At 45.4% G+C, this 26317-nt stretch overlaps 1 protein-coding gene across 1 annotated transcript in view; it reads right to left on the reverse strand.

Moving 5' to 3' along the window:
* LOC118791451 (pyruvate carboxylase, mitochondrial-like) overlaps window positions 1–25989 on the reverse strand; it is a 150666-nt gene extending 124677 nt beyond the window's left edge. Inside the window, exons 1-7 of the mRNA XM_036548813.1 lie at window positions 25675–25989; window positions 8873–9023; window positions 8136–8320; window positions 6083–6248; window positions 5310–5455; window positions 4565–4682; window positions 4106–4257 (exon numbers count right to left, since the gene is read on the reverse strand). Coding sequence (XP_036404706.1) covers window positions 4106–4257; window positions 4565–4682; window positions 5310–5455; window positions 6083–6248; window positions 8136–8320; window positions 8873–9023 — 918 coding nt within the window. The 5' untranslated portion in view covers window positions 25675–25989. The remainder of the gene's footprint in view (window positions 1–4105; window positions 4258–4564; window positions 4683–5309; window positions 5456–6082; window positions 6249–8135; window positions 8321–8872; window positions 9024–25674) is intronic.
* Between the last annotated feature and the right edge of the window lie 328 nt (window positions 25990–26317).

Here is a 26317-nt window from a genome sequence, read left to right on the forward strand (position 1 = left end):
TAACACAGGTGCAGTATCCAGGAGACATACTTCTGAATTACAGTTATAAGGCATCTAATTAAAAAGGTGAACATTCATAATGAAATAACAACATTGCAAAAAGCAAGCCTAAAAATAACATCAAGACCCCAAGGATATAATGTCATTGCTTAGCCATCTTACACAATCTGTTCTGGCTCCCTGGGAACTACCACATCACTTGCTGTGGAAAATTCTTGGTTACATCCTTTTAGTAAACCTCCACAAACATAGTTCCAGCTTACATGTGGCAGGCTCCTTTTTCGCTAGCCTGAAACTCAAAAACCAGATGAGGATGACCAAACCTAATGAGGATGGGTTGGTCTGTAACACTGAGACATTGTTGGAAAAAAAAAACCATCATGACAACTCCAGAGCATCACATGTGCCAGATGCAAGTCATGCTGACTTGAGGCAAAAGGCGCCCCCTGGTGTCCTAAAAATGTCAACCTGGTTCTGCCTGAAAACTGTAGTTTTTGTGAGTTCCCTCTGAGCTTGATTTCTGCCTCTGTCTGCTGTCCTTCCCAGAGGATCTCCATCCCTCCCTCTCTATCTTTCCTGTCTGCACTCTCAGTACTGCCATTTCTCCTGTTCAGAAGAGGAAGGAGGACACTTCAGAAAGGGATCAGCACCACATCTGACAAAATGAGTCAGTGGTATTCTCATATAAGGCGTGGCTGCTAGCTCTGATCAGATTCCACACCATTTCACCGTAACCCCACTCCCCACTGAGCAACCGATCAGAGGGCCCAGCAAGAGAGTGCCAAGTCATGCAGAAATGTCAAGTCTCGCTTAGTCTGCACTGCCCTGCACCACTCACTCAAGAAACCTGGGAGCAATATGACGCTACAGTGTACTACGTGGTGAACACACCCTGCAAACATCAAACAAGCTCACTGAGGTTTGTCAAATGTGTGTCTGTCACCTCCATTGCCTGGTCTTACAAAGAGCGATTACAGCTGAAGCCAGTCACCAAGCAGAGCACCAGCACTGCAAAATGGCTTGACCTCCAGAGATACCCTATACAGCCATGAATGAACACAATTTGCTATTCACTTAACGAGTATTGCTTTCAGACTATAGGGGTTTTTAACATGTTTTTTAACATGTAATGACATCATTGAACTGGAAATTCATTCTGCAGCACAAACTGACATAAAAATATACCTCTGATATATGTAATAAATGTATCTCTCACTTTTGACATTAGAATTTTCAGGTGTGTCCCCTCTCTGTCACACTCCTCCATGTTTATGCAGGTCTGCCTGGAGTTGCCCAGAGGACATTAGGCTCATTTCATCGTGACAACCTCTGCACTCATGGGAAACACAATCCCCTGATAGGTTCGCCCGCAGCTGTCTGATGTTTTCACACTACACATCACACCACATTGAATTAGGAGCCAAATGCATTGCTTATGCAAACGGGTGCTACTGGTGCTGACACTACTCGAGCAGTTCACAGGTGCCTATCCCCAGTGGGACGAGCACAACACATTCTATCGCTGTGGGTTCCTGGTCATTATTAGGAGCTGATGTGGCTGGTGGCCACAGCACTCAGCCTGTGCTCAAGGTGAGCAACTGGCCAAAAATAAGCCACTTGGGAGATCTGTGGGACATCTTTCTATACACAGTGGAGCAATCCACAGCAAAAAGAACCAGCCAGGTGTGCTTCATGAAGCTTCACTGTCCTATCACCTCCTTAGACCAATTCACATGCTATCAACTGACTGAAAACATGCTTTTGAGAGCATGTGGTTGGTGCCTATTTCTGCTGAAAACCGATTCGACCCATAACTCACCACATAAGGTAAAACATATATGTAAGCACCAGCAATATGTTAAACATGAAAAGCAATATAAACATAAAGAGCCAACTACCAAGGCCTAGAAATGAAGTCTGAAATCACTAAGAGCACAAATTTTACATGTATTCAACATACCACAAACATGTTTGAGGTGCACTGCAAAAGCAAGGACATATCCTAAGATCTGATCAACAGGCACATCTGTTTCCAAACATATGGTACAGTATTTAGATAAGGTCACACCTTTTGAGCGCCTTTCTCGCACCATTCCCTGCAGGAATAACGAATGCAGATCTTGAACCCAATGCTTTTAGGCACACATGCTCAGATGCTATATATGCTACTTAGAGTCACTTCCTCCTTCCTCCCAGAGGAGAAACACCTGGCAGAGGTGGCAAGATGAGACTGAAGGGGGTGCTGAACACCACAGTGCAGTTCAGTGTCAGGAAGCAGTAAACCGGCTAGTTTCCAGTCTGCTGGATGAGTATGATTTGAGACAGCCTGTTTCTCAAGGAGAACAAACCAATATTCATTAGCATTTTGCTTTTGTGCTATTTCTAATGTCTTTCTCCTGTTATTAAAGTTTTTGGTTGTGAAGCAAAAGAAAAAAATCCTCTGTGAGTGGGTAATAAACACGCCTAAGTCCAAGCCAAAGCCAAAGTCTAGGTCTAAGTTGAAGTTGAAGTCAAAGTCTTTACCACACTGTCTGTGTAGAGAGAAGCCTTTTCCAGTTCTCCACACAATAATGTTAGCTCCCAACAGCCTGAGGGTAGACTTTGAAACAGATATGAAGCTAATGTCTGATTTATATATAGAAATGATCTGGATAAAAAAAATGAGTAAATCAATATATATATTTATTTATTGAAGGATATGTTGGGGTTATACATGGTGAAAATACAAAGGCAGTAAGCATTTTCCTTCATGTTTTCAGACATTTATCAACATCAAAAACAACAAAAACCAATAATCCCCTTACCATCAGTCCCCCTCCCACTCACCCCTCGAGAGAAAAAAAAAAAAGAAGGCCAGCGTGAGAAGGAAAATTAAATTCTGACAGTCAACATGATGCACAAGACTAAGTCAGGAAAAGAAGAGAAACGCTTCAAGTGCTAGGGGTGTCACAGTGGGCATGATTTTTCTCACTGGCTGCTGCCCATTTGTCCAGCAGAGGTTGCCATGTCTTTTGGAAGAATCTATCTTTGTTGGTAATCTTATGGCGGAGTCTTTCCATATGCAGTACATTACCTAACTCCCTAAGCCACTGCTGGAATAGGGGGCTAGCCTCTGATTTCCACTGTTGCAAAATGAGGCGCCTTGCCAACAGAGTACAGAGGGAAATGGCTTGCCCTTCATAGTTTGTAATGTTGGGATCAAACACCACTGAACCAAAGATGGCATAGAGTGGGTCATGTGTAATAGTTTTATGGAAGGCCTTTGAAATGCAGTCAAATATAAGAGACCAGAAAAGAGTTAGCTTAGAACAAGACCAAAACTGATGAGTAAGAGTTCCTGTTTGTTGTTTACATTTCTCACATAAAGGAGAAATGTTGAGGTATATGCCATGGAGCTTGGCTTTAGAGTAATGGAGTCTGTGAACTACTGAAAAAAATGACTTAATCAAAAAGAAATGCAGACTTTTGCAGTTTAATGTGGGTGTGCACACCTTCTGTTTGTATTAAGATAATGTTACATACCAGTCTGAATTAGACAGCCTCCATTCTACCAGCTGCACCGTGCGTGAAGTCATGGCGGAGAGTCTCAGTATATTTGTGAGCTCTGTTCCCATAAACGCTTGCCTCTCTGCAATTTCTTCACATCCCCAGATAGGCGAGTTCCAGGCTTACGAGCCAACACGTGCTAGAGGCAGGTACAAACCACCCCATGTACCTGTCTCTGCATCCTACAATGCCCTCTACTGGCCCTCTAAAAAAATCTAAAACACATCACAATACTATATGTAAAATAAACAGCAAGTACCACAAGTAGCCGGTGTTAGGGGGCAGGGATTGAGGTGGAACCGAGATGCAGTCTGAAGAGGCGAGTTTTCAGCCTGCATCAGAAGATGCCACTGATTCCCTTGTCCTGACCACCGTGGGGAGTTCATTTCACCACTTAGGGACCAGTACAAATAAGAATTGTGTTTCAAAGGAGTGACTCCGTTGGGACAGGACAGTCAGTTGCTCCATGGTTGCACAGATAAACAAAAGAGATAAATTTGTGTGCATGAGTGTGTGTGTGTGTGTGTGTGTGTGTGTCCAGGTGCACTCTGCTCTGTACCTCTTTTGCCAGGTTGACGGCATCTGTGGTCAGTCTCTTCCTGAGGGCTGGATCCAGATTTGCAGCAGGAGCAATCTCCACCACCTTCTGGTGTCTCCTCTGGATGGAGCAGTCCCTCTCATACAGGTGAATCACGTTCCCATACTTATCACCTGAAGGTGGAGGGGAGAAGGAGGGGCAGAGAGTGAGAGAGAGAGGAAGCGGGAGGGAGGGAGACAGGGGGAGAGAGAGGTAGAGAGAAGGGGAAGGGGTTCACAAGAGGGAGGAGAGGGGGAGGGAGAGAGAGAATAGGAGAGAGGTAGGGAGAAATAGTCTTACTCAAAATAAGTTTTATTGCAGGGTTACTCAAAAAAAAAACATCTAGAAAAGATAGCTTGCAAAAAAGTTAGAAATGCACCAGTGATGAATGACAGTATTCAATCCTCACATACACACACACACACACACACACACACTCACCCAGGATCTGCACCTCGATGTGTCTTGGCCTCTCAATAAACTTCTCCACGAAGAGGGCACCGTTGCCAAATGCAGACAGAGCCTCTGAATACGCACGTTTGTAATTCTCCTCAAGCTCCTGCATGTCAATCACCAAGTCAGCCAATCAGAGAGAGCATACTCATGAGCTATCAGTTAGCACCCTCACAACAATCACTTCATCAATCAGTTTAATAACCTCCCCTATACAGCAGCCACTTAATCAATTAGTTAGGGGTTCATGCACCAGCATACCCATGGTTACACACCCATCACACTCACATCAGCTTGCTCTATACAGAACAAATACATAGGTCTCTCCATGAATCAGTTTATATCAGCTAAAATAAATCAATGATAATAAATCATAAATACATAACAAAATATAAATAATACATTCAGCTACAATAAAATGTACTAGGCTGTTCAAAGTTAACAGCCAGCTACACACAAAACACACACACACACACAATATTTGCCTTTGTCAAATTTCCATTAAGGACTCACTGCTCTCTAATGCCCCACCCACACACCATCTCTCCACCCTAATGCCCTGCCCACACACCACCTCAACACCCTAATGCCCCATCCACACTCTCTCAACCCTAATGCCCCAACCACACCATCTCTCCAGCCTAAATCCCCACCCCCACACCACTTCACCACGATAATCCCCTGCCCACACACCATGTCACTACCCTAATGCCCCGCCCACTCATACTCTCACCTCATAGTCTTTCACCACCCTCATGCCCCGCCCACCACCCCCGTATGCAGCCTTGAAGATGATAGGGTAGCCGTAGGTTTTGGCGAAGTCCTGCGCCTCCTGCAGGGACGCGATGGGGGCGTCTGTGCCAGGAACTACAGGTACACCTGCACAAAGTAGCACAGGTAGCCAGCACAGGTACTCAGGTTCTGACGCTTTCCAAGGTCAATCCAAATAAAGACTCAGCAACACACATCTGGACCTTCATTTCTACAGCCTTTTACATATATCACAGAGAATAATGCACTCCACATGCCCAGTTCCTTCACTGTTCCAGTTTTGGTGGTGCTGTCAGGTTTGCTGGTTTATTCCTACATCAGCATTGAAGTGGTGTCTTAAAAGAGACACTTCTCTTTACAAACAAACCCATATTAAAAACGATACTTCGAGAAAGATATTTTAGAGAAAAGACAATCAGAATTTTTGAGCTTGATCATTATGTTTATAATGCGCAAATTACTGTCATTTTGGTATTTTACAATACATTTCTGATTTGTATTGACATATTTTAATTGTATTTACAATATATTTTGGGCCGAACAACATATTTTTCAATACACCGGTATTAAAATATACTCTATCATTGTATGTGAATGCTGCTCTTCTCTCCATTTTAATTATGTTTGGCCCTGTTTTTCTACTCTGCTTTATCCTGTTTGCAGCAAGCTTGTCTGGCCCCTTCACATCTCACAGCAGTGGGGGCAGAGTGTTGCCACAGCGATCCACACACACACCTGCCCGTATGGCGATGGCACGCGCCTCCACCTTGTCCCCCATCTTGCGCACCACCTCTGGGGCAGGGCCGATGAAGCGCACGCCCGCATCCTCGCATGCCAGCGCAAAGTCCGCACGCTCTGACAGGAAGCCGTAGCCCGGGTGGATGGCATCCACTTTGTTGGCCTGCGAGGTCAGAGGGCACAGGTGTATACTGACAGATCAATCGATACTAGCCAGCTCTATGCTGTGGGTGAAGGCTAGGACACAGCAGAGCCAAGGTCAGCAGGAACAAAGAAAAGGGGAAGCAGGGGGGAGTAGGGGGTCATCAACACAAATCTGGAAGAGCTGTGTGAAAGTAAAAATGTAGCCATTCAACCATCAACCCATCACAGTTTCACTACCAGTGTCTCTGAACTCAGTTTCTCCCCTATTTGTGAACTTTACAAAATTATTGTTAAGCTTCAGTCAGGCACAGTTGGAAAATAAAAGGGGAGACAGAGGTAGAGGTAGACATAAAAACACACTTGATAAAGGAGAGAGGGAGACTGGCCAGGCATCACACATCACAAACCACAGCTAATATCAGCCTCTGATTCTTATTCTTGCCTGCCCCTCTTATTCTGTCTGTCACATTTGGTCTGTCGTTTCATTTATCTTTTGTCAGGTTAATTTCATAAGTTGAAAGCATGTGAGGAATAGCTTGCATCTGGATTTCCTGAGAAAACACAGTTTAGAGCATGTTTGAGTACAGGCAGTAATCTGTGTCATGCATTCCATCTGGGGAAACCACCATTGAAGAACTGGGGCAGCAACACAACACTCTTCTTAAGTAGTGGGCAGCTTCCAACACAGACAGTTAGAGCGCAGAGCCAAAGTTATGTCCTTATAATTGGGCAGACCGGGTCACAAACCACGAAGATAGCAAAGACATGTCATAAACATGATGACACAATTCAAAAGCAACACAAACGTGATGTAGAAATGCTGCCATCTGCTCCCCCACCTTGGCTGTCTGTGTCTGTGATGAGGACCAAGGGCCCCCAAAATCCTCTGCTCCTCAGAGAGAGCAGGGACCAGGTTTTGAAAATTAAATTAAAGCATGTCCTAATTAATGTGCATAAACGCTCAGCTCAAAAAGGGCAGCAGACCTCTCTAGGCACCACAACGTGACAATCCCTAAGCAGACTGTGATTTTGTGCCGAAGCTGTGTCCGTATGAAATCACCAGCTTAGTACTTTATCCAATAAAGAAAGGGATCAAAATCCTTTCTGGTTAAATTAACAAATTGTGTCACTCTAGTGGATGAATAAAAAAGTAATTACAGCCATCAAAACACTCTTTTGCTGCCATTGGCTTATACAGTGTAGAATATTACCTACTCTTGCAAAACTGTCGATAATAAATTTCATTACTCATATTTGGCTCCCGCAGTATGTCTGTCATTTTATTCAGTGTAAATAGGAATTATGGGATTTCCAGCGCTATTCGATTGTGTGGTTGGCAGAGCAATCGGGCTCCTTGGAGAGCCATAACACATTATGAATTGATATAATTTTGTTGCCTTTGTGTTGGTCTTGACTGCGCACTATCTCTGAACTTGGCATTCTAGTGGCATCGCTCCCAGACAGATAAATGCGCTTTTGACAGGAAAATTGAAGAAAATAAATTAAAAGGCATAAATGGCAATAACTGTCGGACACATTTCAGCCAAAGTACATATTTTAGACTCTAATTAGATACTAAATCGACATTAAAATGGTCCATTCTAGGTTTGAGGGTTTTAGAGTCTGGTAAGTGAGGTCAGGTGCAGCCTGCAGTAATACAGCACAGCAGGGTATGGCACCATTCAGTCTGGCCTAGTCCATTTCAGTCTGGTCTGGTTCAGTATGGTCCAATCCAGTATGGTCTAATATGGTACAGTGTGGTTTGGTTAGGTCCAGTCCAATCCAGTACAGTCTAGTCCAGTTCAGTACCGTTCAATATGGTTCAGTATGGGTCCAGGAATGAGAAAAGTTACTGAGCAGCACCTGCGCTCCCCTGCTGTGGAGGCTGGCACCATGTTGACCTTACCTTAGCCACTCTGATGATGTCAGGTATGTGCAGGTAGGCAGCAACGGGAGGCAGGCCCTTGCCAATCAGGTAGGCCTCGTCAGCTTTCTGCCTGTGCATCTGGCCCGTGTCCTGCTCAGAGTACACTGCCACCGTGCGGATCCCCAGCTCCGTGCATGCCCGGAACACCCGGATGGCAATCTCCCCTGTGCAGGAGACACAGGAGCACAGCACTGTTTACCTGGGGGAAACTGGAGGAAGAAGTGTGGTGTAGAAGTTGGATGGAGAAGATGGAATAGAGATGGAGGGACAGGGTGGAGTAAAGCTAGGGGGAGAGGGTGGTATAGAGATGAGGGGAGAGGGTGGGGTACGGATGGGAGGAGAGGGTGGAGTAAAAATGGGAGAGAGAGTGGAGTAGAGCTGGGATAGAGGGTGGAGTAGAGCTGGGGGGAGAGGGTGGTATAGAGAAGAGGAGAGAGGGTGGGGTACAGATGGGAGGAAAGGGTGGGGTAGAAATGATTGGAGAGGGTGCAGTACAGATTGGGGGGAGAAGGTGGAGTAGAGATGGAAGATAGGGTGGGGTAGAGATTGGGGGAGAAGGTGGTATAGAAATGAGGGGAGAGGGTGGAGTAGAGATGGGGAGAGAGTGCTCCCTGCTACTAAGCACTTTCCGAATCCCATTTTGTTAGATAATTGTACACAGTGTGCTGTGATTGGCTCTGGGGGTGGAAGTGATGTCAGAGGAGGATGAACTGTACCTCTGTTGGCCACCAGGACCTTCTTGATGGGCTTGTACTCCAAGCGGGGGGCAGTGTGGGCAGCACGGCACAGGTGGCTCACCTTCTGGTTCTCCAGCAGGCCCCATGCTCGCCGCACACCCCGCACTGTGACCAGATGCAGTAGAAGCATCTTTGGAGGACAGAGAGGAGGAGGGATTAACTGCAGCAAAAATGCTCATATTAATACGCTCTCTCTAACCTCTTATGAAAACAGCAACAGAGCTTTTCAAACTGAATGGAAATGGAAAAAGTCACCCCCCCATCCCTTCTGTGAAATACAGAATCAGGTCCGCTCATCCTTACAGCACCAGTTTATACTAAATTGGCGTTTCTCCATGATTCAAAGCACATATCCAAAGATATGACTGAATGAATACAAGTCAAGCTTCTGGACTGTCCATCACAGTCTCTGCGCCATGTTTTGATTGAATGTTTGTGGCTTGGTGTCTAGAAAGCAGAGCTAGAGGAATTATGAGTAGTAGTCAGAAATCCATCTTAAGAATTGCTTTAACTTCATTTAGGAACACAGGAAGTCCCTAAGTCTTAGTAAAAACTACACAAAGTGCCTGAACCTCATAAAAATGACAACAAAGTCAAAAGAGGATACACAAATTCATTACTAAATGTAATTTAATAATTAATTTCGGGACATAAATGTGCCACTGTGTTAATATGCACTTGTGAAATGCATGCTGTTTCTCCGTACAGTGTAGGCTACATTAATATTTGACATAATTTCTTTCGTTTAATTTCTTTGTCCAAAAATACTGATTGCACTCTTGCATTTCTGCAGTCAAATGATCTTTTTGTTATTGCTCATCAAGGCCATGAGGCTGCTGATGATGAAGTTACACAGAGTGATATTGTCTAGTCATCAATAGTAAGTTTATAATGTCCTATTTATCCTCAGAGCCCGGAAACAGCAGATGGTCAGCAGATATTTCTGGGCAGCTGCAACAATGAGGGAATGAAGAGGCCTATGGCATTGTTTCTCAATCCTACTCCTGGCGGCCCACTGTCCTGCATATCTTCTGTCTATCCTTGCTCTACCTGCCTGACTGAACTCATCAGTGGCACTTTTGATTAGCTGAGCACACCTGATTTAATCAAGCAGCAAGGATAGATAGAAGATACGCAGGACAGTGGGCCGCCAGGAGAGGTTTGATAAATGCTGGCCTATTGGGATCTTCTTCCATCTAGTGGGAAGTAGTGGTACTGCAATGTGCAAGTGCATTTTTGTGGAGCAAAGTGACTTAAAAGGTGAATTTAAAATCACAATGGTTTCCTATGAACCCCATCCACATTGCCCTCGGTGCTCCTTGCTGACCCTCATGTCTGCTTCAGCAGAAAGTTACTCCCATTTTACACTCTAAAACAAAACCGCAAAGAGTTCTTAAAAGAATGATGGTAATACCACCTGTTCACTGCTTTTGACTCCCTTGAATCCTCAAAGCTGCCAATCAACCCTTGGCCGTTCATACGTACTGTAGATGTGAGTATGAGATCGGTCCCTACGAAGGCCAATGGAAGGGCTCCTCTCACATGGATTACTGCATCAAAGGGGTGACTGATTTTAATGTTCACAGGTGTCCTGAGGGCACATCCATCCTCCCAAAGAATCAGCTGAGCTCCAGGTGGCCCTCACTCCTGAACAAGCCCACATTATTTATCAAATGACTTCTATATGCTAAAATGCATATTAGTTATCAAAATATCATTTCAGATGTGGGAAGGAGCTCAACTGACAGCACTAAGCCTATGTCATTTGAAGGCTCAGCCTCACAAAAAAGTTCTCAGGCTGTAAAATCCATACAGGGTCAGGTGCTGATCAGCATGCTTTAACCTATAATGTCAGGTACTGCTCAGTATGTTTTAATCTGTAATATCAGGTACTGTTCAGCATGCTTTAATCTATACAGGGTCAGGTACTGTATGCTTTAATCTATACAGGGTCAGGTACTATTCACCATGCTTTAATCTATGCAGGGTCAGGTACTGCTCAGCATGCTGTAATCCACTGATTCTCAATCCTGCTGCTGGGGGCCCCCTGCTCCACACGGTTTCCATCTTTCCTTGCTCTACCGACCTGACTGAACTCATCAGTGGCACTTTTGATTAGACTTTATGCAGATTTTATGCAGCAGATGGCCCCATCAGCAGCCGACTGTGCAAAGCAAACAGGGCGACAAGGTGCTGAAGGAGACATCCCCTGTGAGCAGGAGATAGAAGGGGAGCAGGCTGTTAATGGATAACACACGAAAGGGAAGGAGACGCACTGAGCTCAGTCATGCAGGGTCTCCATGGCTGTTAGACAAGCGCTTGCTGTAGAACAGTGGTTTTCAACTGGTTCTGTCCCAGGGACCACCATTCTGACTAAGAGGTACTCGGCGGCCCACTGTTGTGTGTGAACGTGTGTGGAGGGGGTGTTCTTTACCTTTTAGTGTGATTTCTGGGTGTGGTGAATTCCACACAGTCTGTCTATCCGTGACAATATACTGGTAGAAAGCAACAGCCTCATATCATTCTCTGGTTCCAGCCTTGCCCTGCACTTATTCTTTAGGTATGTCAGTGTGGAAAAACCGCTGTCACAGAGATATGTAGTTGGAAAGGGTAAAAGACACCTCACTGCTTTTCCTGCAAGCTCTGGAAATTCTGTCTGGCAACTTATCCAGAACTTCACATGGGGTTGTGTATCATACATATGCTTCCTGACAGACTCTGTGGACATCTCAGTGAGCTGATCCTCTTCAGCAGTAGTTAACCTTGACCCTGCTGCTGCATCCTCACTGAACGGGAGCAGGATCCATTTGCTGTCATGATGCCACTCATCAGAGTCAGTGAAGTACTTTTGGAATTGAAGCACAAGCTTCCTCAAACGCTCACAGACAATGTCTTTAATGTCAGTGCAATCAGAATATTCTTCAAATGAAGGGAAGAATATTCCAAGTTACCACTCTCCACTCGTTCTATCCACCTTGACATTTTTTAACAAATGCCTCCAGCTTTTCATAGAGCTGCAAGATGTTTGAATCTCTCCCTTGCATAGAGCTGTTCAACTTGTTAAGCTCTGCAAAAACATCGGTGAGATATGCCAACTTAGTTAACCAGTGGCTGTCGTTAAACTTGGAAGCCAGCTCAGTGCAGTACTTTCTGCACAAGAAATCATAGATAGCATCACGTAGTTCAAACACACGGGTAAGTACTATGCCACGCGATAGCCATCTCACCTCTGAGTGGTAAAGAAGAGAGGTGTGTTCACTTCCTAAGCCTTGACATAGGGATGCAAACAGGCGTGTATTTAATGCCTTTCGTTTTATCAGGTTTAGAGTCTTAACAACGGCATCAAACACATCGCTGAACTCAACACTGAGATCTTTGGAAGCCAGAGACCCTGGTGCTACTTTCCTCATGTGCGCAAACAATCCAGTCTGGCTGCCACTCATAGCTCTTGCCCCATCGCTACATAAAGCCACACACTTCTGCCACGAAATATCGTGATCTTTGAAAAAGTCATCAAGGGCTTTAAAGATCTCCACACCTGTAGATTGCCCCGGCAATGGTTTGCAAAAAAGAAATTCCTCGCACATAGCACCACTATCTTCGTATCGCACAAATGCCAACAGTTGTGCGTCATTCGCTATATCAGTCGTCTCGTTGATTTGAATTGAAAATTCTTGAACCGATTGAAGTCTCTCTACGAGCTGCTCTTTCACATCATTGGCCATTTCCTCAATTTGTCTTCCGTTTGTGCTATCTGAAAAAGGAATGGTTTTTAATTTGTTTGCACATTCTTCATCTATCATGGTTTTACACATGTCCATAGCTGCTGGCAAAATTAGCTGCTCTGAAATTGTATGGGGCTTTTTGTATTGGGCAACTCTGAGTGCTACCACATATGATGCTTGAGTGCATTTTCACTCACTTTTGCACTCTTTCTCATGAGCGTCTGTTGTCCTTTGAAATCATGCAACACCTGTTGCATATACTCAATAGGCTTAGCCTTCAAGAAACTGTGATGTCTCTCCATATGCCGCAATAGTTTCGACGGCTTCATGGCTTCATTTGAAAGCAGCGTTGAGCATATGAAGCACAGTGGTACCTCCTCTCCTGCTTTGTCAGTCGTAACTGTAAATCCATATTTAATGTAATCCTCACTGTATTTTCTTTTTCGTTTTCGCTTCCCTGCTTCCTCTGAAGTTGTAGCTTTGTCCGAACAGCATGCAATAGAAGCCTCTCCCTCTGTTGTGGTATCTGTCACTTTCCTTATTAAATACTTATCCATGTTGCTGCTAACTAGCTAACTTCAGTTAGTCAGTTACAAACGGTAGCTAACAGCAGTAGACCAGTAGACCAAATTTAAGTTCACTAAAACTATTACTTGCCATCTAAACCTCAAAATTACGTATTTTCCTGCCTTCTTTTAGATGCTAGTCTATTTCACGTGCGAGACTGTACGTTATGTACGTTATGTGTGAGGATATGACATTAGGGACACAATGCGTTAACATTAGCACAGGATATGATAGACCTGATAGGTACAAAGCTAGCCCATCCGGTGTCAGCTTGGATCTCCTCTATATTATTTTAGTCATTTGCATTGAATTCATTATTCACAACAATGCCCTAATCATCTGGAAATGTGTTGAAAATACATTACATTTTTGAAATGTAATAGGTTACAGATTACTAGTTACCCTGTTAAAAATGTAATGTAACTATTACATTGTTCATCAATGTAATGTAACTTATTACATTTGATTACTTTTTGATTACTTTTCTAACAAATGTTTTTCAACTGGGCAATAAAGCTGAAAAGTCCTAAAAACATAAATTGAAACCATGCAGTGTAAACCTCACAAAAGTACTCAACACTGATTACTGCCAAACTTTTAATAAATGTTCTTCAATATATATTGAATTAAGATTGGAATGTTTTGATTTTAAAGCACAACCACCAAAAATCACAAGTATGTAGATCACAAACAAACAGGGCAAACTGGCAACAACTACCGTTGTGTGCCCTACAAAAAGCACAGTATGCATAGTTAGGACCATTAATGTAGTCTGTTTGTGCCCTGTAGAAATTTCTCAACCTAATGACCTCTCCAAGTTAATATTTAATGAAAACACAATGCTGAATTAAGTTAGTGAGTGTTATTAGATCTCACATAGGCTACCTACATCACTATTCACTAATGTCGGGCAGTGGTTTGGGCAGCCCGGGGAGTTGCATGTGGGTGTGGCACAGCGTTTATTCAATGATAGAATAATGAGCAAGTAATGCTGGGCACCTGTGAGCGGGGCGTGTAGGGTAGCTTTGCTGCTCTTAAAAGGCAGCAAGTTGGGGTGGAAAGAGAAACAGCCACCCGGAGAAAACAGCAGGACTGCGTGGGGAAGCGCTCTGTCTTAGCGGTTAATAAGTTGCTTTTTTTTTTGTTTTTTTCCTTTTCGTTGTTGTATTTGTTTTCGGGATTTTCTTCTTTTGTTCGGTTTCAGTTTGCGTGTTTGTGTGGGACATTTACATTTACATTTATTCATTTAGCAGACGCTTTTATCCAAAGCGACTTACATAGGTTACAGTACTTTACAATGTTATCCATTTATACAGCTGGATATTTACTGAGGCAATTGTAGGTTAAGTACCTTGCCCAAGGGTACAGCAGCAGTGCCCCAGCGGGGATTGAACCGGCAACCTTTCGGTTACGAGTCCTGCACTATGCTACACTGCCGACCTCAGCAGGGCGGAGCGTCACTGGAGCACAGAGCCAGGGAAAAAGGGAGATTGCTGAACGCAGGCCCACCACGGAGAAGCTGCTGCTCGGCAGGTTGATTGACCCTGATAGAAGAGATTAGACAGCAGGCGCACAGCAAACCCCAAGCCATGCCCCCTGGTGAGCAGCTGGAGCGCCCCCGGGAACATCGGCAGATTGTTAGAGGCTGCACTGTGTCGTTCCAGTGGGACTCCCAGGGGCAGGCGATCTGCTTCAACTGTGGAGAGGCTGGACATGTCCAACGGCAGTGCCCCGGAAGACGTCCAGCAATCCTGTTAAATGGGAACCCCCAGCGGCGGTAGGGTATGCGGCTGGGGCAGACAGCAAGGCCCCCAGGAAGATGGAGAGGACGGCTTGGTTGGGGGCCTGCCCACAGATTGAGGTAGAGGTTAGTGGGGTGAGTGTACCGTGCATCCTAGATACGGGGTCACAAGTAACGCTGTTCGGTCTGGCTTTTTTCCAACGTCATTTTCAGGGTGAACAGGTGCGAGACGCGGCCGCCATGGACTGGCTCACCTTGAAGGCAGCTAATGGCCTACAGATTCTGTTTGTGGGCTATGCTGTAATGGACTTTGTGGTGGGCAGGGTCCAGGTGCGGTGGAAGGGGGTAGTCATTGTCCAGGATGACTGCCTGGGTCCTGACTATGGGGTCCTCGGGATGAATGTGATTGGACAGTGCTTGGAGGAGGTGTTTCAGGGGTCGCAACCAAGCGTGCATACCTTTCAGGTTCGGCAAGTGGGGGCGGCGCGGTGTGCCTGGGAGAAGGCCTTTGCGGTGAGCCGACAGATCCGGGCGCACCAGGAGGCCCCAGCTCCGGTGTTGCGTGTTTGGTTGGGGAAGGATGAAGACCCTGAAGTCCCTAGTTGTTCCAAGGTCCTTCGGTGGACCCAGGTCGTGACGTGACTTGGTGGAAGGGGTGGACAATGGGGGTGAATGGAAGGTGACCCATGCCCTGGTGAAGGTGAAGGGAGGGTGGGTTCCTTTGCACATCATCAATGTTCACCCCTATGCTATTACCCTGCTGCAACGGCACTGTTTGGTGACCATGTCTCTTGTTGACCCTGAACAGGTGCAGGAAAGGAGCGAGTTGGTGCTGCAGACCCCCTGCCCCAGGGAGGTGGAGGTGAATGTTGGGACTGTGGAGGTGCTGGCGGGGGCTGGGCACCCCCTTGACCTTCCCCATGTGGAGGGTCTAACCGCCAACCAAGAGCATCGGCTCCAGGGCTTGCTGCAGAGGTGGGCAGGGGTGTTCACCGCCCACGAAGAGGATTTTGGGAGGACGGATGCGGTGCTACACCATATACCTACTGGTGACGTTCCCCCAAGCCGCGAGCGGTATCACCCTCTCCCACCCAGTTTGTACCCCAAACTGCAGGCCCTGCTCAAGGGAATGCTAGAACAGGGCATGATCACTGAGAGTTCCAGTCCCTGTGGTGAAGAAGTACGGGTCTTGGTGATTCTGTGTGGATTATCACCGCCTTAATGCAGTTACACATAAGGATGCCTACCCCCTGCCCTGTATTGAGGAGTCCCTCACCAGCCTGAAGAGGGCGCCGTGGTACTCCACTCTCAATCTGGCGAGTGGGTATTAGCAGGTGGCCGTGCATCCCCAGGACCAGGAGAAGACCACCTTTGCCACACCCCTCTGCCTCTTCGAGTTCCAGCGGATGCCGTTTGGACTCTGTAATGCCCCAGCAACCTTTCAGAGGTCGATGCAGCATTGTTTGGGGGACTATGTAAATGAGTCCTTGCTGATATATCTGGACGATATTGTGGTGTACTCTCCTGACTTTGACACCCATTTGTTCCATCTCGAGCAGGTATTCCGGCATCTTAAGCAGCATGGGCTGAAGCTACGACCCCAGAAGTGTCCCCTCTTGCAGCGGGAGGTTCGGTACCTGGGGCACAGTGTGGGCCGAGAGGGCGTGGCCACCGACCCGGAGAAGACATCGGCGGTCAGGGACTGGCCTCAGCCTTAAACAATGCAGCAGGTCCAGGCGTTCCTGGGGTTCGTGGGCTACTATAAGCAGTTTATTCCAGCCTTTGCTAAGCTTGCAGGCCCTCTGTACCGGCTGTTGAGCAGGACTGCAGCTTCGGGGAAGAGCAATACTCCTGTGGCTTGGACGGAGGAGTGTCAGTGCTCATTTGAGCATCTGAAGGAGGCTCTTCTGTCTGCGCCCATCCTGGCTTACACAGATTATTCGCTGCCGTTCCATCTGTACACTGATGCAAGCCTTGATGGATTAGGTGCTGTTTTGTCGCAGGTACAGGGAGGTAAGGAGAGGGTGATCGCTTATGCCAGCCGGAGCCTGAACGTAACAACTAGAATTACAGCTTCTTCAAGCTGGAGTTGTTGGCCCTGAAGTGGGCCATGACTGAGAAGTTTAAGGACTATCTGTGGGGAGCTTGCGGTATTGTCTTCACAGGGGGGAAGGAGCCGGGGGGGGGGGGGGGAGCACAAGAGCATGCTGCATGAAGAATGTAGGAGTTGGAGGGAGTGGGAGAGGCTCCAGGTTGGGGGGGGGGGGGTTCCTGCAGCGGCGTGCCTGGGACCTGGTGGAGGGGTGTTGGACCTGGCAGGTTCTTGTCCCCCCAGCCCAAATGAAGCAGGTATGGGAGCATTACCACCAGTTGCTGGGGCATCAGTGTGCCGCTAAGGTGGAGTTGGTTCCTCTGCGGCACTTCTTTTAGCCTTGGCTAAGCAAGGATCTGCGCAGGTGGAGTCAGGAGTGTCCTCGGTGCATCGTGGTGAAAGCAGGACCTGAGATTAGGGCCCCCCTCGTCCCCCTCGTCCCCCTCTCCACCTCCTATTCGCTTCAAGTGGTGGCAATGGACCACCTGTCCTTAGGTCGCCCTGGTGACACCCACCCGTATGTATTGGTGTTTACGGACTTGTTCTCAAGGGACGAGTGGGCTGTTCCCGTCAAGGGCTTAGGCTGTCAAGAATCTGATACCACCATGAAGACATTGTGGGGCACGGTGGTCCAGCACTGGGGCTGCCCTGAGCGGCTCCTCTCTGACCGTGGCACCACATTTGAATCCTCCCTACTCGCATCTTTCTGTCGCCTTTCTGTCGCCCTGTGTGGATGCACAAAGATACGGACCACCCCGTATCATCCACAGGGTAATGGGGCTTGCAAGCACTTTAATCAGACTCTGCTGTCTCTCCTAGGGTCCTTAAGGGAAGAAGAGCACCCCCGGTGGCCGGAGAAATTACCTGCCCTCCTGCAGGCTTACAACAACACCCCGAGCAAGCAAGCAAGCAAGTCTAGATTCTTGTTTTGTGTAACAACTAGTATCTAACAATGTTAATTTAAACGAAGAACCAGAGGCAAAACATCGCCCATTTACTCGTAATTACGACTCATAAATTTGGTTCCATTTCCAACGATAGCTTCCCCTCAAAGCCAGTCTGTGTCAAACCATGCTAAGCAACGAGGCTATGAAACCATCGCAATTACACCGGCATTTAGAGACAAAACATGCACATTTCAAAGACAAATCGGAGGTTTTCTTTAAAAGGAAACGGGGTGAACTGGCTAATCAAACTAAAGTAGCCTACTTAAAAACTATTTGACGGAAAACAAGAAGCTTGCAAAAGCATCATATATAATTTCACACCACATTTCAAAATGCCAGGCTCCATTCACAATGGGGGAAAAACCTGTTATGCCCTCGCTAGTCAGTGCTTGCTCTGAAGTGTTGGGTCCGGCTGCTGCAGCAAAGGTGTGGGAAATCCCTCTGTCAAATGACACAGTCTGCCGTAGAATTGCAGACATCGCAGCCGACATTGAAACGCGAACCTTGGAGAGATCAAAAATATCAAACTGGTTTGCTATTCAATTAGATGAGAGCAGTGATATTTCCAATGCAGCATGCCTCTGGTGTGCATCAGATATGCTTACGAAGTCCGGTTCCACAAGGATTTCTTATGTTGCAAAGAGCCTCTAAGCACAACAACACGACTGAAAACACGCTTTGAGTGGCCTTGTCATCATGTCTTCCTCATTTCGATCAGTTAGTTGCAAGAAAGCAGGCGCACCCATTGCATTAGAATGGCGTCATTAATCATATGTTTGTGTTGGGACTGTAAAATCAGTCATCATATTGTACAGTAGGTCCATATCCAGCCAGCACGTTTTAAGCCCATCATGGGTCCAGGTTTTTTGACTTCCCCCTCTCCTTCCTGTGTTCTTCATGTAGTCCCCCCCCCCCCGATATGTGCTGGGAACGTTTATTTAAAAAAAAAAAAAAAAGTTTATAGGTTATTGAGGCATTGTTAGTTCTGGCAGTGGTTTATGTTCAAAGCACTTTGCCAAAGCACTTCTGTTGTGGGTTTCTTGATATAATTGTTGTTGATAATGTTCTATGGGCACATAGGCCTCTAATAATTATAACAATAGACATAATAATAATATCTATATATCTATCTATCCTTACTGCAAAGGGGCTGGCAGTATGGGGCCTTGTAACCCCAAAGTCTGACATGACTGGGCCCCAGGACAAAGAAGTTTGAGAAAGGCTGCCTTGGAGCAATGCACATTGATTTGATTGGCAGACGAAAGGCGGTGCAAATTCAAACAAGAGAACAAATCAAAAACAACGCTCAAAATTTTAGCGCATACTGCCAAATGAATGGAGACTATGAGACAGCTCCTTGTAAGCCATCCTACCCTCAATGGTGTTGCACTGCACTCAAATTTGTCCCAATGGCTTTGCTGACCTGCATTGTCCGGAAATATGCCAAAAGGTATGTTTTAACCGAATGCGGTGCAAAATTTACGAGTGATGCGAATGCATGAAAAGTCAATGGCAGGAGGCAAATGGGCGCAGTTAATCGCGGTGAAACTGCGAGCGATGTGAAATGGGTAAAATGAGCGTTTGCGTGAGTAAAAAAAAAAAATTCAAGTCAAGTGAAAATGTTTTAGGATCACCTTCAAGTAAGGCTAGAAGCCATGCCCCCTTTCTACTTTTCCTTTTCTAACTTGCCTGCAGCGTTGGTATAATGAAAAATGCTTGCTGTGACATGGTGCGAAATTCACTTGTTCATTCCCCCACCAATAATATCAAAACTTGCGCAAGGAAAGCGAAGCGAAGTTTGGTTAAAACACACCTAAAAGAAGGCATTTCTGCACTGCGAAAAGATGCAAAGCAACAGAATGAATGTTATATTCTACATAATTATAAGCTTTTTACCGAAAAGAATATATTCGGATGTAACCCCTTTATAATCACCAACATTTTGATTAGAAACTGTAATTTAATTACATAGTTTTTCTCAGTAACTGTAACGGATTACAATTACATTTATTTTGTAATTTAATTACATAATGCTGTTACATGTAACTAGTTACTCCCTAAAACTGGTTATTGTGAGACTCTTTTAAGGACAGCACTCTTTTCGGGTTTGGGTTATAGTTGGACTGTTTAAAGAACAGCTTGGTTAGGGTTTGTATTACAGTTAGTTTGGAGGGAGCAGAGATGCCTGGGTTTCAGTTAGGGTTACCCTCAGAAGGCCACAGCACTGGAGAGGTAGCAGGGATGGAGTTTAAATGATGTTATAACTGGGGGGCGGGGGGAACCATCTGAAAAAATAGCAACAGAAGCAGTGGCCAGCAGAAACCATCGCCTACATGCTGAAAGACCAGAAGGAGAGAAGAGGTGAAGTGTAGAGTGGAAAATTTCCACTCTCTAGCAACTGAGGTGGGCTTAAGGTGGACAGCACACATTGCATCCAGCTGGCCACAAACTTAGCACTCAACAGGCAGTTGAAAGAAGACAGGAGCTGTTCTCCAGTTAGTAGGCTCTATACAGAGTCCTGAAACCCTGCCAGAAATCAGAACTGTGAGGGACACACAGCGGGACCAATGACATGTTTACTGGGGGCTGACACAAGGCATTCAAAGTTTGACTTTTTGGAAAAAAGACAGCCATTTGGACAGGTGGTAAGACAGAGAAGTTTGTGTGCCTGATGGAGAAAAACCCAGCATCACACAGGAGAGTTACTCCAGCAGAATCACAGGGTTCAAGTTTGGACAAGAGAATGAAGAGTGCCTTGGAATTAGTGCCAACCAATTTTAGCCAGTAACTCTTCCAGGGTGTTAAATCTGGTCTTTCCAGGTAATGGTAATATGTCAATCTTGAAAGGTACAGAAATGTCAATTTGATCTAGGACTTTACAGACTGTCAAGTTCACAGAAGATAAATTTACAAAAAGTGGCTTTTAGGGCAATTCCAAACCAAAATCATTTTCTGCAATTATAGAAATAGGAATAAGAAAAAAGAAGCAGCAAACTGAAGTCACAGTCCTCATTGGTGGAGGAAACGCCAGTATGGGCCAATGTTTCCAATCCAATGCCCCAGTCCAGTGACAGGGACACTTTGCTCCCCAATATGCCATCTGTGGGATGAGACATTAAACCAAGGCCCTGATTCACTGTAGACATCAAAAAGAGTAGAGGGTTCCCTGGTGCTCTGGCCCTAATTCCAAATCAAGCTCTCTTAATCTGTCTATCATTTATCCCTGAGACCATCAGGCTAAAGAAATCTGTCCCTCTCTGTCACTGGAGTGTGGTCAGCGCTGCCATGCGTCACCCAGGTGGGTGCGTATGTTGGTGGTGGCTGAGGTAGGTCACCCTCTCAGATGCACAGATCAATATATACATAATCCATCAGGCACAGAGCCTAACAAGGCGGCAACGTCCACTTGTAAAGTGCTGCGATACAGCGTCTTTTACGCAACACGCCATGAGAGTCCCTAGGACTGGGGACAAAAACATCCTGTTTTTGGCTTAGAGGGTTCAGGGTTCAAAGTTTTGCACACTCCGTGACCTGAGCATTGATTTCCTCTCTGCGTCTGACTTGCGTAACTTACCCAGTTCTGACTGCTTGAAAACTCATCCACAAGGGAGCTGACACAGGGCGCATGGGCCCAAATGGGCCCATTAACACCAACCTGAGAAGGTGTTCAGCTTATCGGACCCAAAGATAAACTGTCCCATTTCTGTATCAACAACATTAGAACACCTGATGAGGTCCCCCTGTTCGCCAACACTGACATCACAGGCCGCACGTGTCTTTGGCTACATAACCATCTTATGCCAAGCCCTGCCATAACATCCAAAGCAGTTCATTTTGGCCTTCTAAAAACACACCAGTCTGAGGGTCACATTTTCTGCTTATTTCTTTCTCAGATATTTAGTGCAGTTTATTCATATCAATGTTGAGTGAAGAGTAAAATGCTTCTATGAAAAGTGAAAACAAAATTGTTTTGCAGAACCCTGCATAGGGTTGAGCGGGAAACAGAATACTAAAGGTACAGAGAAACACAAGAGTGTCTAGATTTAGAATAACAAATTTAGCAGTACCCATTCTTAGGACAATTTGGTCAGGCAAAGGTATGGCGCCATGTGGCCCCTCCCACATTTGGGAAATGGCTGGCGCTGGATAATGACTGCGGGCAAGGGGCAGAACAGCACTCGTGGGTGACTGTGCTTTGCTGGATTCTTGAGGACCCAATTACTGCCAGGAATAGAATAGGCTCCCCCTCTCCTTCCTGTGTCGCCACACTCTCCCCACATGGAGACACACAGACAAAGCAAGAGAAAAACACAGACACGCCCACGCATGCAGACCTGTTTTAAACACAGAAACATAGAGCACAAGCAGAAGAATAAGAGCATGTACCGAGAGAGGATTCGCAGAGACAGGGCTCTGCCACCAGATGACTGGCAACACTGTCAGCCAAGCACAGCGACATCAGGAGTGTCCATGCTGCAGCTACTGAAGTCTGTTTCTGTGCTGACAACATTCCCCTGACTATCTGTCTTCCTACTCCCACCCCTTGACTATATACATAACTAAAATTACTTATGAAACAGCTATTACTGTTATTTACCTAATTTTAATGGCAGACTATAAAATGTGATCCTAATTTCATCATTTGATAGTTTGATTTGATTATTTATGCCTTGTTTTCTTCCAGTAAAAGGAGATACTAATGTACTTTTTTTCTGTGACGCTTGCCTATGTCACTCTTATGAAACAATACTGTCCCCAACTCTGCTCCAGCAGGTATTATAAAAACAAAATAACCAGAGTGAATCAGCCAATTAGCAGTTTTACTTTACATTGTGTTGTCCTCATTTAGCAGACACTCTTATTCAGAATGACCTACAATGTGTTTCTTTATTATGTGTTTCTACAATGTTTTTCTTTATTAATGTTTACATTATTTTGTAAATTTTACTAATCGCGGTGCAGATGTTTATTCTTTTGAATCTTTACAAAAGAAGAGCTAGAGAAGTGGAGGAGGGAAGTATGGAGAATATCTGGAGGAAAGGACAGTTAATTTTATTAACAACAGGTAGTGATATTACAGGGCTATATTTGAAAATTCTAACCACATTTGCAGTGAACATCTCTGGATGTCGTTCAAATGTAGCAGATTGGATAGGAGGGTTTTACATAAATCAGCTGGCACTCAAGCTAGCTATTCTATAACTATAACCACAGCTGTTTTGATTAGGTCAAAGAGAGAGGAGCTGGCGAGAGGAGCCAGAGAGGGGTGGGGGGTGGGGAGTGGGGGTTGGTTGGGGAGATATCAGCGAGTCACTAGGTCTCTGGTTCACAAACGATGCAGAACTTTGAGCTTCTGAGTTAATAGATCACCACCAAGGAGTCTAATGAACACTCTTTCCCCCCTGACGGTGCCACCCTGCCCTTTTGAACTGGTGTCTTTCAGGACGTGTGGCCGTCTCAAGGTGCATGGCTTGTTCCCTCAGCAGCCCACTGGAACATTCTACTGGTACATGGCTGTTCACAACAGGTGGCTTATGGAAGGCAACCTGGAGCCTCTCTCCTCTGAGGGCAAAGCTTACTGAATGCACAGGAATGCATCGGAAGCAACAATTATTGTAGTTATTCTAATTCTAATTTGGCTTCCAGAAATCCAGCTAATTTTTGTCTACTCATTTTTCATCTCTATGGTACATACACTTACCTGGAGTCATACAGTTAGAATAGTAGACAACAAAAGACAACAGTACCCATTTATAACATATTGCTATCATGCCGTTTAAAGTGTTAAAATTAGCCTGAATGGTGTTGACGCAACACTGAAGGTACAAATGAGGTTTTGTTGAGTGGAATACCTGAGAACCAGGGCGGGTCACCTTTCCACTTTAAGGACACAACTGCTTTAGCTTTTATCCAAGTTCCATGCCATTCAGACATTTTTCTAGTAAAAGACGCTAATCTTTCCTTAACCCCAGGTTTTCTGTGGAAACAGGAATTTCATAGTGCTTATTCACTGTGGTCAGCCCCCACGTGTTTCATCAGTAGTGGTCATGGAACTTGCACACTTGTGCCATAGTAGTGACACTGCTGCTGTAGTGAGGACAGACTACAAAACCACCAAGTCACCTTCAGGAATATTGCTATTCCATCAAAAGACAAACCCTCCCCCAGATTACAATGGCACTATATTACATTAGTGACTCAGATCCCATTGAAAACCATTGAGACACCTTAAAAGAAGTCACTTGTGATAAAACACCAGATTTTTTTCTGATTGAATAGCTCTTTTCCTTCTGAGGATTGGACTATTTTGGTTGAATACACGGGCCAGTGATAAACACATTCCCGATGTGCTTGTAAACAATGGCACGTGGCTTAGCTCAGCGACATTAGGCGGCTACAGTGTCCTGACCTTTGGTCTCTGTTGCTTTTCCCAATAGGGGATATCTGCCTCTGCTCCAAAATACAGTGTCTGCAGCATGCAAAGAACTGAACCTCTCAGGTTCTGTCACCACAGCTGAGATGTACAGTGATTATCATTATCATGATGCAGTCAGCAAAACAAACTATCTAAGGCAGTTAAGGCAGTCAGCTGACGGGCTAGCTATTCAGCTGTGGTTCTCACAATGCTCTTGTTTCTTAAAAATCTTGATTAGTGGTGGATTTACTTATGTGTGGGAGCCATTGGCAGGAATCAGTACATTAGTAACATTAGATTCTAATGTTACAGATATGTTATAGATACAACAGAATTCAATGGATATGCCAATACTGTAATGAACACTGAGGAAAATAATGTTCAGTATTGATCCTTTGTGCATGGTGTTCTTGGATAGACACTGTATATAACTGCATACATAATCGTAGTAATTCTTAGTAATTATTCTTAACGCGTGGCCCCAACTTGCTTTGATGTTGTCTGGTGTCAGGTGGATGACATTTACAGATTTCTTTAAGACTTCTCTTTAGACTTATCATAGACGCAGCTCAGACCCTTTAAAAAACTAACCTCAGACTCCTCAGACTCATCTCAGACTCTTCTCAGACTCATGCAGTGTCACTCATGTAAGTAGACAGGTGACCCCTGACACAGACTGTCTAGAACCCAGATGTATAAACAACCCTTAGTTGCATGCACTAATGACTAATGAGCCTCTTACAGGAGTGCATACAGCAGTGTGTTTGCCTTGTCTGTGTTTGTACATGTCATTATGGTTGCCTCTGTTTCATCATGGAGAAAGGCTGTCACAGGAGCATAGCAGACTGGAAATGGTGTAGTACAGCAATTTTAGGACATGTTGCTTTGTTATGAAATACACAACACAATCAAAATGGAATATGAAATGGTTAAACATGCATGCAGGATACCAAGTTATTTGTCAGGTATATCTTGTTTCAGAGATGACCTCTCTACATCCCACTCTGTGGGCTTCAACATGCAAATCCCTGCAACAAACAACGCACAGGCATGGAAACATAGAGCAAAACCAGCACAAGAATTATGCACAAGAATTGTGCACACCGCACAAACTCTCCCAAGTTCAAAGGTCCAACAACAATGATGATCTTCTCACACACACACATACACTCACCTCTGACAAATTTACTCACAGGTACACACACAGATTGGGGTGACAGATAAATACTCGTGAACGCTGTGTGCACATAACCCCCAACACACAAGTTTTGCAAACAGAAAAGGAGTCACTCACTGTTTCTCCGAGTCGGTTTCTGACCGAGACCCACAGTCCAGTCAAAGCATGAAAAACACTACAGGAATGAATGAGAGGGAGAGTGTCTGTGAGTCGTCCAATCAGGGCAGGTGTGTGAATGGCCGTGGCGTGGCTGGCTGGGCTGGCTGGGCTGCACAGCGCGATGGGACTCCCTCTCTTGGTCTCTCTGCCTTGCTGTCACCAACGCAGAGGCCTGCTCTCGTCACACAGTTCAGCTCTCTCTCACTTTCTCTAGGCTTTCATCCAATTCCCCTTACGCAATGCAACACGCCTCCCCCCCTTCATCACAGTCAATTGGCTCATGCCTCTGCCACCAGCAGCAGAGCGCCAGGATTTAAAGTGTGAGAGGGAGGGACAGAGGGGAGAGTGAGGGAGAGAGCGACAAAGAGAGAGAGAACAGTAGTAGGTGGTAGATTCATTTCAGCATCTCGTTTCCTGATGAGAGATAAAGAGAGGCTAAAAAGGATGACCTGAATTAATAGGCCCTCATTCTGCAATCGCACTTCATAAAAAGATCTAACCTGCTCCATAGCATGAAGCTCAGCAGAAGCTCCAGGTTGGTACAACAATGGTACAACATCTGTGAAGAAGCCAATAAGGAGTCAATACAGTCAAAAGTGTG

The sequence above is a fragment of the Megalops cyprinoides genome, chromosome 16, assembly GCF_013368585.1.
Source record: "Megalops cyprinoides isolate fMegCyp1 chromosome 16, fMegCyp1.pri, whole genome shotgun sequence".
Lineage (NCBI taxonomy): Eukaryota > Metazoa > Chordata > Actinopteri > Elopiformes > Megalopidae > Megalops > Megalops cyprinoides.